The 13,233-nt window shown below is 40.0% G+C and overlaps 1 protein-coding gene across 2 annotated transcripts in view; it reads right to left on the reverse strand.

Moving 5' to 3' along the window:
* Adipor2 (adiponectin receptor 2) overlaps positions 1–13,233 on the reverse strand; it is a 36,371-nt gene that overhangs the window by 3,302 nt on the left and 19,836 nt on the right. For both annotated transcript variants that reach the window (XM_051203772.1, XM_051203773.1), the window contains exons 3-6: positions 8,214–8,333; positions 4,865–5,036; positions 1,055–1,241; positions 628–815 (exon numbers count right to left, since the gene is read on the reverse strand). In XM_051203772.1, the coding sequence (XP_051059729.1) occupies positions 628–815; positions 1,055–1,241; positions 4,865–5,036; positions 8,214–8,333 (667 nt within the window). The remainder of the gene's footprint in view (positions 1–627; positions 816–1,054; positions 1,242–4,864; positions 5,037–8,213; positions 8,334–13,233) is intronic.

Raw genomic sequence — 13,233 nt, forward strand, 5'->3', positions numbered from 1 at the left:
TATATATATATAATATATATGTATGTATGTATGTATGTATGTTGCAATAGCACTTAGGAGGCATTGGGTATTACTTTGGGGACAGAAAGCAAGACACAACTTCAGACAACTGAGTCCCAGTTCATAAAGATTGTCAGAATCACTAAGCACAGGCTACTGCTTTTAAAACTAAAGGCAGTGTTTTTCAATCTTCTGGTTCTGCAAATGCCACATTCAAACAAGAAAACTGCCAATGTCACAGGGCACTCAGTAGGCATTACCTAAATACCAAAGGACTCTACATCAGAGAAGTATGGCATCTACTTTACTGGTACATAATCAGCCATGAACTCAGGTCTATCAAAGTGATTTAAATAAAGTATAAATACTAAATACAACACAAAAAGAATTAATTATCACAAACTACACTAAACTGAAACAATTACAGAACTCATTATATTATATATTTCCTCAAATAAACATCTTATCACTGCCCCTCAACCCTATGTTTTCTATTAACCAACTACCAGGTTAGAAGTTCCCCCAAGAACAGTGGTTACTTCATTATCTGCACTGCAAAAACACAGCACTGGTTTGTTAACAGCACTCTGTAAATGACCAGTGAACTATACATTCACTTGCACTCACCTGCTCTGACCCCCCGATACTGAGGGGTGGCAAACATGTCCCACTGGGAGACAATAATGGCTGCAATGCCCAGCACACAGATGACAATCAGGTAGATGAAGCAAGGTTGTGGGTTACAGTAGAAAGAATAGTAAAGCCAAGGGACAAAGCTTCCCATGATCAGAAGAGCAATTCCAGAGTAATCCAATCTAGGGTTGAAATTAAAAAGAACTCCATTTAATGCTAAAAATTATCATCTGTTAGAGGCTCCAATTATTCCCCCACGACTTATGACATCAGCAGCAACTAAGAAGCAAACAGGCTGTCTGCATCAATTAAGGGAAGATGTTCCCATAGGATGTTCCTGCCAGCTCTGCTGCAGGTTGTCCCTGCCCCACTGACCCTAAACCACAGATGACAGCATGGACAGCATGAACTGAACACTTACTTGGAGAAGAGTCGGGAGACCCCTTCTGAGTGGCAGTAGACTGTGTGGAAGAGCCATGAGAATGAAAGGCAGAGAATGGCTCCCAAGAAGAACAACCCGAAGACCACTTTCTCTTGCAGAGGGGCCACAAAGGAGATATTTGGGCGGAACATATAAAAGATCCCCAGGCACAGGAAGAATACACAACCTAGGAAAGGAGTGTGAGATATGGATGAAATGTGATCTGTGCTGTTGTATGCTGATTTCAATTTTTCCAAGAGGCAGTAATACCAGAACCATAAATTCTGTGAGAAAAATTATCAAAATAAAAAAGTTTATCCAAGATTTTACTTTACTTCCAATACTGCTGGTGTCATATATACTTCAGCTTTTTAAAGAATATAATGACTAGCTAAGGATTTATATATATTAAAAATGCCTTGACTTCAAAATTTAAGTCTAAGGACAGGTTACTGGGGAAAAGGATTTCTATTTTTGTTTCCACAGAAACTCAAAAGCTGTGAATTCCTTCCAAACTAACATGATCAAGCAAGACCCACTAAAACAGTGCCCCAGGTGATCCAACATCCAAAACAGCTGGGACAAGACAGCCTTGCAGACCACTACAGCTAGGATTTCTGAATCTTCTTAGGATCCCCAAGACAGCAACCCTAACAGCAGGAAGTAGTTTGGAGCAGAGAACAATACCCAAATACCAAATATTGCCTATAAATGTTTGTTTTCACTTAAATGGCATTGGTTATAAATGGTTTGGTTTTTGTTTTTTGGTTTTTCAAGACAGGGTTTCTCTGTACTGTTTGAAGCCTGTCCTGGAACTCTCTCTGTAGACCAGGCTGGCCTTGCATAGAGATCCACCTGCCTCTGCCTCCTGAGTGCTGGGATTAAAGGCATGTGGCCCCATCGCTCAGCGGCTACAAATGGCTAATGATCACAACCAATCTCTTTGTTTTAGAATGGATTTTCATTTATTGATACAAATTTAAGGTCAATTTTGTGATAAGTATATTTCTCCTCTTGTTTAGGTATTGTGTTTACATAGCTCATTTAAAATGTATAATTTAGTACAGATTATAAATAGTTACCTGTAATAGTCAAAACTCATAGTTAGGTTAGTTAGGATTTCTAGATATACAGAGATATATTTGAGATAGATATATATATATATATTCTTCAAACCTTTCAAAGACCTACAGAATATGGCATTTAAAATGGTTTAGAGTTTTTCTTGACAGTGAGACATAACTACTCCTGGCAACACCACCTGAGTCAGAAAGGAAGATGGACATCATAGAAACTCATAGAGTTTGCTTTTTGATATGGCAAGACTAGCCATTTGGGCAAGGTACTGCTCTTGTCTAGACTATTTAACTATATGCTTCATAAAGTAGACATCAGGACCCACAAAAAAGTGACTGATAAAACCAGATGGACATTGCTGTAGGGTTCCTGCTTCATGGAAGAGTCTGCCAGACAGTCTACAAGACACAGAGAAAAGTGACTGACAAACTGCCAACACAGGTGGACAGTTTAAAGTTTCCTGCTTTGCTGAGGAGTCTGCCAGACACACTATGCCCTATAGGCTGAAGATGGAACTTTACAGAAGAACTTCAGGTGCCTGACCAGGTAGCGAGATGTCTCTGTCATTTCTAGAGTTTATATATTATCCTTCTGTGGTCTTTGAGGGAGTTAAAGACAATAGTTATGGTTATAGTTTTCCTGTTAGGATTAAAGATAAGGTACATATAAGACTTTATACTCACAAAGATAGGAGATGATGGAATATTTTCTTTAAATCTTGCTAAATGTCAATGGACTAAATATTGTTAACTATAGTTCTTATTTAACTGTTTTGTTATATATTTTACTATATAAACGTTAAAACCCTTCTTTTTATTTAGAAAAAAAAAAGAGATGATGGGAGATGTCATTCTATAAATATGTTTCTCTTATTGGTTAATGAATAAAGCCCTGTTGGCCTATAGGAAAGCAAGATAAACGGGCCTAGGAGACAAGGAGGATTCTGGAGGTGAGTAGGGAGAGTTAATATACAGGACCTTGAGAGAAGTCTGGACCATCTCTCCAGTAAGATAAGACCATGTGGAAACACTTAGATTAATAGAAATGGAATAATATTTAAGACAGAGCTAGCCAATGAGAAACAATAGTATCAGGCCAACAGCTTTATATCTAATACAGAGAATCTCTTTGGGTTATTTGGGGCTGATGCAGCTCTGGGACAAGGCTGGTAGGAAATCTGCTCCTATCATTAGACAAACAGTAACTACTTTCTCTCACTATGGATTTGTGTTTTCTGAACATTTCATGTACATGGAACCATACAATTATGTAGCCTATTAAGTCTCTTCATTTAATTAGTTTAATGGCTCACTCTGCATATTGTAACAAACATCAGTAATTCATCTCCTTATAACTAAATTCTTTTTTTTTTTTTCAATCTTACTTTTACTTATGTGTGTGGAGGCCAGAGAACAATTGTAGGAACCTATTTTTTCCTTCCACCATTGTAAGTCCTGGGGATTGAACTCAGGGCATAAAATCTAGAAGCAACAAACAGTACATGTTTGTCATTTGTATTCCTTCTCTATAAAAATGTCCATACTATGTTTGTCATCCCTATACCCTCTCTATAGAAATGTCTACAGAGAAGCTTTACTGCCCCCCTCCAAATGGGTGGGCCAGTTATATTGTTAACTTGTAACAAGAGTCCTATGGTAGATCAGATATAATATGACATGTAAAGATTTTCTCACTCTGTGAGTTATCTTTTTTAACTTTCTTGAAAACATTCCGTGAGGTTTGTTAGGTTATCTGCCAGGTGGTGGTGGCATGCACCTTTGATCCTAGCACTTGGAAGGTAGAAGCTGGCCAATCTGAGTTTGAAGCCACCCTAGCCTACAGAGCAAGAGCAAGTTCCAGAACAGCCAGGATCACACAGAGAAACCCTGTCTCAAAAAGAAAAGAAAAAAACAAATCCAAAACAAACAAAAAACTCTGTTACCTAACTCAGGTCACCAAGACTTATATCTGTGTTTTTCCTAAGGGTATATAGTTTTAGCTCCTGTATGAAGTTGGGACTGAACTTGATTTGGTTTTGGTTTCAAGACAGAATCTCACTCTAAAGCCCAAGATGACCTGATACTCATAATCCTGTCTCACTTACTAGGTGCTGATATTATAGGCCTATGCTACCCTGTCTCATACCACTTCATTCTTTCTTATACAACTACCTCAGCTCCACTGTTCTTTTTACTGAAAGATTATTCTTTCTTCCCTCTGTATTCTTAATTTAATAAAAATATGGAAAATGTCTATTTCATATTCTATTCACATCAACTGAAATTTGACTGAAAATAATCTAAGCAATGACTCATACATCTTTTCAATGTTTATAACTGTCTATTTCCTACAGCATTTCTTCCCTTGCCTCACTTGAGACCACTGTCAAAAGGTCTAGGTAGGAAGGCCGGCATGAGGCGCACACAGATAACTGTAACACTGAGGAGGCTGAGAAGCAAGAAGCCGGAGATCCAGACTAGCCTGGGATACACCATGGGAGCCTGTCTCAAAACAAGAATCTAGGAGAAAAAAAGATGAGTTTGTTGTAATAAAGTCACAGCACAAGTTAGGATGAACAAAGAATAAACCAAAGAGAAATTATCACTGAAAATCTAAGGGGAAAGAGGTAAATTCTATCATATTTTTTAAGAGCTGTACTTACACTCAAAATACATTAAAATCAAAGAAAATTAAGTAAATCACTAATTTCATTATACCACTGACATTACATACCTAGGAGATGTGTCCAAATGTTGCCTGTCTCTGTGTGTATTCTGAAAATGCTCTTAAAACAGGCCCGGAAAGAAGGCATAGGAGGTCGGTGTCCATGGAGAAGGAAATCATTATCCTTAAGCCAATCTGGTAGCACATCATGGGGGATTACTCGCCATCGACCTTCCCAAACCTAGTTATTCATTGAAGAATGTTATCAAACACTTTGTTGTCAAACAAACTTTAGTTGTCATTTAGCAACACTGTTCCCAAACAACTTTTACCATAATTTTATATTGGAGAAAATAAAGACTGATTAAAAAATGTATTTCTAAATAGCAGTCTTTGTTAGGAACAGCAAAGCATGAATATACCAAATTATGTCCTAAAAGACTTTGGTTTTAGTCCAGCCAGAGGGATGAGGAATTCAAAGTCCCAGCTACACAGACCTTCATTCATTGACAACAGACTTAAGCTCATAAAAATTAGCCATTAAATAAGACCATTTTATACTTAATGCTCGCTGCTTCATTTCATGTCTTTTCCTAAAAAGTCTCCTCTCTGCTTTCTGCTACAAGGAAACTGCAGTGTTAAATGGAAAAAGCATAGGGCTAAGGAGATTTTGAGTCTCTGCTGTTAACTAGTATGAGTTTAATCAATTACAAAATTCTCCTTGCCTATAAAACAAGGGTGACAGCACTTCACTTAATGAATTCTGAAGATCAAGCAAATGACATACAGACCTCACTTGTGTCCACACTGCTAGCATTCCCCACCCCCCTGGGTCAGAAGCAATTCTAATTGTGCAGAGGCAATCCTTTTGCCAGGGAGACTGAAATAAAAGGTGCTTCCTTACCAGACCATCAAGTCCCAAAGCTTTGCCCCCTTCCTTTTCCTGCTGTCCCTCCCCAGGAGGAGAGGAAAGGGGGTTAGGACCTTGACACTGCTTCCTGAGAAAGTCTGTTCACCACTGACCCTCGTATCTTTCTTAAACCTCACACCGTGATGATCAACTTCACCCAGGATCCAGCAGCAAGCAAAGGAGAAGAGTTTGTACTACTGTGCTCTGTAGTGCTTCCACTAACACACTACTCAAAAGACTTCTCCCTACTCTCCGTTGGGGGTCTTGAAGCAAAGCAAGAGCTAAGCCACATAAACTGGGCTCTCCTCCCCACTAACGTAGAAAGACTGTCACTTGCCCGCTACTGTGCCCCTCCTTTACCCCACATCCCATTTCCTGTTCTCTGCCTTCTGATTTCCTTACTAACAACTACAGAAAGAAGTATTCCTCTATGTGACACTTCTATTCTCCTAAGGGAAGTGACAACATCAGAACAGATGCAGCCACCCTACCTATTAAATCAGACTTACTCCCCCTTCCCTTCTCTTTATCTCTCTCACCTTCCAGTTCAAACCTCAGGGCCTATACTCATTGATGCTAACCTGGTCAATCCATGTATATCCCTAAAGTCAAATAAATAAAATAAGCCAAGATGACTCTCATCTTCACTGTTTCCTGCTAGTTCTTAAGTTGTCCCATGTAGCTATGAATGACTGCATCTAAGAACAGCTGTTAACAGAAAATTCTGCAGATTCCTAACTCTTTAGATAAAATGACAGTCTAAAACAATAACAATAATAACAACAAACCCTTGTATATTTATTTGTGCAGAAGACAACCTATTTTTCTTAAATATTTTCATTCTTCTTTTAAAATTCTATTTTCCTCAGATGGGGGTTTCACTATACTGCTTAAGCTGGCTGTGAATTCATAGACTAAAGTGATCCTCTTGCTCAGACTATCAAAAAAGCTAGAACTGAATGCAATACAACAGCTATGAGGGAGGGAAAAGGAGACAACACACACACACACACACACACACACACACACGTAAACACGCACACACGCGTGCGGGCGCTTGAGGAGAGAAGGTTTATACTGGCATACCTAGTTACTTGATATAACCTAAATGAGGTTGGTCTATGACCAAATTTGGGGAATTGTCTTGATTACATTAATCATGTTAATTACATAACTTGTTTACACTAGTTGAGAAGGCCTGTCCATTGTAGGAAGGACCATTCCCTGGGTGTAGGTCCTGAACTGAATAAGTAGAAAAAGCAAGCTGAGTCCAGACAGGCGTACATACACTCATTTTCTCTGCTCTAGACTGTGGGTGTAATGGTTTTAAGTACCTGATACAAAGGCTCCCCAAAAAGATGGATTCTAACCTGGAACTGTGGGCCAAAATAAACCCTAAGCTGTTTTTTTGTCAGCACATCTCATCACAGCAACAGAAACTGAAGAACAGAAGTAGGAACTGAAACTGGTACCAGAAGTGGGGTCTGCTGTGATGAACCTAACTACATGATTCTTGTTCTGACTGAGTTAGCCTTTGTATGTTTTTACATACAAAGTGTAAAGTTTAAAACTTCAGGCCAGGAAAGCCATTGAATTCTATAGAAAATATTTAAATAGGTTGACCTTGTGGAAGCTTGGAAGAATGCTGAAAGAAATACAGACCAATGAAGGCTTGGCTCATGAGCTTTCATAGGGGACCAAGGATTCTACCCAGTACTTGCACAGAAGCCATTAATGAGATATTTGGCCAAATATCTGGTTTCATTCTGCTCGGGTCCTGAGAATCTAAGTGAAGTTGATTTCCTTGTAACATTACAATATAACCTAAAATTACAGGCTAAAATAGACTCTTTCTCTCTTAGGTTGCTTTATGTCAGGGTATTTAATGACAGCATCATGAAAACTAGGACACAACCCCAGACACTTGCTTATCTGATTAAAAACCTAACAGACTCTATATTCTTTTCAACAAGTAACTTCAATTTTAGTTATCATTTTTAAAAAGGAACTTCAATTTTACCTTCATTTAAAAAAATAATTCTATCATAAAAAAAAAAGCACCTACAATGGGTCCTAGGGACTTGAGACAAAAACAAAACAAAAAACTGGCTGAACTGAAAATAATAAATGAACATGAAAATATTGAAATGTCTACCTCAGCAGTTTGATTATCCATGGACTCTCTAGAAACAGCAACTATGCTGTTCATTTAAACAGGGTTTTGTATGGCTTTTTAATAACTCTAGTACAACCACTCCAAACTGTTTCATTCTGTCTTATCTAATCTACATTTACTCTGTTACCCTGTATCAGGAGAGATTCATATCCCAACTGGACATTCTGATGACACAAGAACTTTATCAGTATGTTTTACAAATGTATCATCAACAGGTTCAGACCAGGAGAATTATTTATTCCCATCTTGCCATTATTTTCCCCCATAAGCAGGACAAAAGCAAAGCACTATCATCTACTTTCACAATGTCTACTTAGGAAAGGAAATCTTACCTTACAAACAAATTCTTCCATTCTTTCCATAGCATGATGGGCTTGTAGGAGGGGAGAAATGCCCATAAACCCTTCATCTTCCTGGGAATTGTCATCTTTACACTCGAGTTCCTTAGAGCTCTGCAAAGACATCACAGCAAGACTCAAGGACAGGACCTTAGCAGATGCAGAGGTTTCAAGTCAAGCTCAGTCCAGCATTAACAAGTCAGTAGCAGTAAGTTCATTGTAAACCTATTAGCATTAAAAATGAAGCCAAGCATGGTGGTGCACACTTTCAATCCAAAATAAGACAAAACAAATATAAACAAGTAAAACATCATTTTCTTAATTCTGAGGGATAAACAACTATACTATAAGAACATCCCTATGCTCACTTCAGTCTGTCCCTTGAAAAGCTTTATTAGTTTCCTTTGGGTTTAAGAGTTACTTCCACAGGTCAGTGAGAGCTGGATGATGGAAATTTGATCCCTGGAACCCACATAATGGTAGATTGAGAGAATCAACTCCACAAGGCTGTCTGCTGACCTCCACATGTACAACCTGGCACAAGGGCCCTAACCCTTACATCATACAATCACACATAAATAACTTCAAATCACCTTTGACAAGTACAACACCCTACCCCTTCATGATAAAGGCCAAGAAGAAACTAGAAGCTAAGACAGGATGATTATGAATACCAGGCTACCTGGTCTACATAACTAGGCCCTGGCTTAAAGAATAAAAAAAAAAAGAAGGAAAAGGGAATTGGAAGGGAGAGATAGAGGAGGGGAGAAAAGGAAAGAGGAGGAAGAAAGTTTCTGCTTCCAGACCTCAAGGTAGGGACTTGGGAGACAGCATAGTCAAGATCAACCTGGGCTGCATGAGACCCTGTCTCAAAACAAACACCAGTGACAACAGCAACCAAAAATAAAAACATACAATTACAACTATCAGGAAAGGAAAACATGCCATGATCCTCATCTATGGAATTATTCTAACTGAATATGTAGCTCTGAAATTTCAGGCAGGACATAACATAAGCAAAAGTGAGGAAGAAAGAGGAAGAAGCTAAAGTGCGAGGCCAGTCTGGGCTACACTGTGAGCCCGTTTTGTTTGAATCCAACAGACAGACACACATACACCCTCAATGAGAGGGGCTGAAATGATCAGTGCAGAGAAGTGGAGATAGCTTGTGCACATGTCTATTCTTTCAAGGAGCTTCACAGAACAGAATACAGCTAAGTAGGGTCACAGTAGAAAGAACTTGCTTCCAAGCAGAGAAGGGAAGAAGCTGGGAGTTGACACAGGACCCCTTCAAAGGCCTGGACACTCTGAATTCACTGAATAGCTTTCTCATATTTTCTTTACTACTCTTGAGACAGGGTCTCACTGTGTAGCTCTCTGGCTATCCTGGAACTCTCCATGTGGACCAGGCTGGCTAACTCGGAGATCACCTGCCTCTACCTCCCAAGTGCTGGGATTAAAGGTGTGCACTATTACGCTTGGCTGGAGACAAGTTTTTCAAAGAGGATGAATATAGCCTCTCTGCTACTATGAGCAGCAAAGATGATAGAAATGGTGAAAGGAGGTTTATGGAATTGTAAGGAATAAAGCAGGAGTCTTGGCCAATAATTTCTGTACTTTGTTTTAAAGTAGGAGATGGAGAAAATTAATAGAGACTGAGACTGGATGCTTAAGAATGGAAAGGGTGCCGCTGTAGTTTGAATGAAAAATAATATTTGGTACCCAGTTGATGGCAGTTTGGGGAGGTTTAAAGGATGCAGCCTTGCTGCAAGAAGTATATCAGTTACTAGGAATGGACTCTGAAATTAAAACCTGTACCATTTCCAGTTCAATCTCTCTGTCTGTGCTTGGGGTAAAGGCTGTGCCCTCTGAGCACGATGTCCCTCCACAATGCCTGCCACTTGCTGCACACTTTCCTGTCATGATACTCCCAACCCTCTGCATTCTTCTCTAAGGTGCTTTTGGTTATGGTGTTTTATCACAGCAACAGAAGATTAATTAATACAGATACTGAAGCGGCTGGTGAATATGATAGTTTCTTCCAAATTCAGATATTTGGGACCTTAGAACACAGGCATAGAGCCAAGGGACAGATTCAGAGAGGAATGGACCAGGTTCCTAGGCTCCCATCCAACTTTTTTTTTTAAACAAAATCACTATTTTAGTTATACAAATGTTTTGTCTGTATGTATGAATGTGTGCCATATACATGTTGTTATCAGCCAAGGTCAGGTATGGAATCTCCTGGTACTGGAGTTACAGACCATTGGTAAGCTGCCATGTGGATACTGGGAATTGAGTTCAGGTCCTCTTCAAGAACAAGTATTCTTAACCACTGAACCAACTCTCCAGTCCCACTACAATCCATCCTTATAAACCATGGTCTGTGTATTTATTCCCTCATCTTGTTTCACATGTGGTGATTGGCAGAGTCCAGAAAGACTGGCAGGTGGCTCAACAAATAAGAGTAGCTCCCTGACAGATTCCAAGGCAGTTAGCAGAGTAGCAGTTGATAGGAAGGAGAGGTTCCCAATACAGGAGCGGGCTTCTGCAAGAGGCTAGGGGATTCAGCTGTCACCCCAGGAGCAGCACACTCTAACCGCCAACTGCTTGGTTTAGAAGTAAGTCTTTTTAAGCAGAAATGAGATGTTTTCTTATCTGTAAATAGTAATAGCTGTGCCCAGTTTGTAAGGTCATTCAAAGGACAGAGTCCACCACTGTTCAGTGTGTATGTAACAAAGTGCCTGGCACCAAGGTGTTCAGCTGGAGTGTTTCTCCTTGTCCCCTTCTATCCCTTTGGTCATTCTTGATCACCTACCCGCTGGACAGGACCATCAGCTAGTCTGGTGCCCGCCTCTCCTGCTGCGTGTGCATGAACCACACCAGTGTCACCTGACACACAAGGAATGATAATGTTCACACAATACACCTATGATTTTTTTTCTTCAATTTTCTTTCTTCCTTCCCTCCCTCCCTCCCTCTTTCTTTCTTTCTTCCTTCCTTCCTTCCTTCCTTCCTTCCTTCCTTCCTTCCTTCCTTCCTTCCTTTCTTTCTGAGAGACAGTGACAGTCTCATCACACTGTAGTTCAAAGCTGTCCTGGAGCTATGTAGCCCAGACTGGCTTCAAATTTGCTATACTTCTTCCTCGGACTCCTCCTCAGTGTGGGGATTAAAAGGACAGGCTACCATGCTTGACGAGATCCTTTTTTTTTTCTTCTTCGCCAGCGTGTGTGTGTGTGTGTCTGTCTGTCTGTCTGTCTCTGTGTGTGTGTGTGTGAGAGAGAGAGAGAGAGAGAGAGAGAGAGAGAGAGAGAGAGAGAGAGAGAGAGAGAGAATTGTGAACCTGACACAGTCATGTATGGAGGTCATAGGACAACTTTGTATAACTGGTTCTCTCCTTTCACTCAAGGTCAAGATTACACAACAAATACTCTAGCCACTGAGCCACCTCACCCACTACATCAAGAGATTCTTAAGTGAAATTCTTACATTTGATCCAGTATAGATAAACACCTATGATATCATGCTAAGTGAGGTAAACTCTACACTGAGGGATGAACATTCTATGATTTCACTTACCTGTCATTAAATTTGACTAGCAAAAAGCAAAATGGTGGTTCTCAGGGGCTAAGGAGCATGGCAAAGGACAGACAATGTTTAACAGACACAGAGTTTCAGTTTAAGAAATAATGTATGTAGCCCACCAGCACAGGACTCACTGAATGGGCAGGGTTACCACTATACAATTAGGGAGATAGTTCTACCCAAGAGTTACAGATGGAAGAAGTCATAGGCACTATGTTCTTCCTAACAAGAAAGAAGGGAATGTCCTGGCAATGGTCTATAGAGATTCTCATATGACACCTATACTTATCCACAGGCTGAGAAACAATACACTGACTTTTTACCCTAAGGTGTTGGTGAATGAACTCAGGACATTCTTCTCACTAGGCAGAAGGATGAATAGAAATAATCAGATACAATGAGAATTTTTAATGTTACTTGTGAATTCCATTCTTCATTTATCAAATATAAATATGTCCACATTAATAGTAATACTCTATGCTGGATAATATAGACCATGTAAACATGAAGGCCACACTTCATAATGTAACAAAACAGATGAGATCTACAGTCGTGAGTTTAATTTGGAAGGGTTCTTTGATAGCAGGGAAGATGATCTCTGCTGTAGGCTGAACCAGAGAAGCAGGAAACATCCATGATAGAGGGAAATGGCTGAGCTGACAGCCAGGAAGCAGTGCTGAGAGATCGGAAACATAACAGGCCTCCTGGATGGGTTGAGGTAACTCAGCAATTGCTCTCACTTTCTGATCTTGACTTCTTTTTGAAAAGTTTTGTGTGTGGACATGGGTAGGGGTGTGGATAGAAGCAGGTGTATGCATGTGACAACACACATGTGAAGGTCAGAAGACAGCTTTACATGTAGGATGGTCCTCACCTTACACACTGAGACAGTATCTTTTGTTGTTTTACTGCTATGTAGGCACACTTCCAAGGAATCACCAGTCTCTGCCCAGCTCCATTAGTCATTTATGTGGGTTCAGGAGACTCAAACTCAGGTCCTAATGCTCGTGTAGCATGCATTTTAATCCAGTGAGTCATCACCACTGATCCTAATCCTGACTTCCTGCCCTGCTTTCCTTTCTAGGGGGCTGTAAAGGATCTGGCCTTTTCCTGAAAAATAGGAGAACATGACAGTAGAAGTGACAATTGCAATGATCCCTGTGCTGTACACAGTAGCAGGTGACAAATCTGGCTACTACATAGGGCGAACACTATGGTTTGGCCTCATCTCCTTATACAGCTTAGTGATGTATGCGATCCATGTGCACTGGAACAAAATCTATGAAGACTTCAGCTGCCATGGAAATATCACCTACACTTGTGTTATGGAGTGTTTTGAACAACTATTTAGCATGCCTATCATGGGATTGTGGTACTACTTCTACTTCATCTTCTTAGCCTTGTTCTTCCTCATGGAATTCTTCATGGC

Source organism: Phodopus roborovskii, unplaced genomic scaffold, assembly GCF_943737965.1.
Source record: "Phodopus roborovskii unplaced genomic scaffold, PHOROB, whole genome shotgun sequence".
NCBI lineage: Eukaryota > Metazoa > Chordata > Mammalia > Rodentia > Cricetidae > Phodopus > Phodopus roborovskii.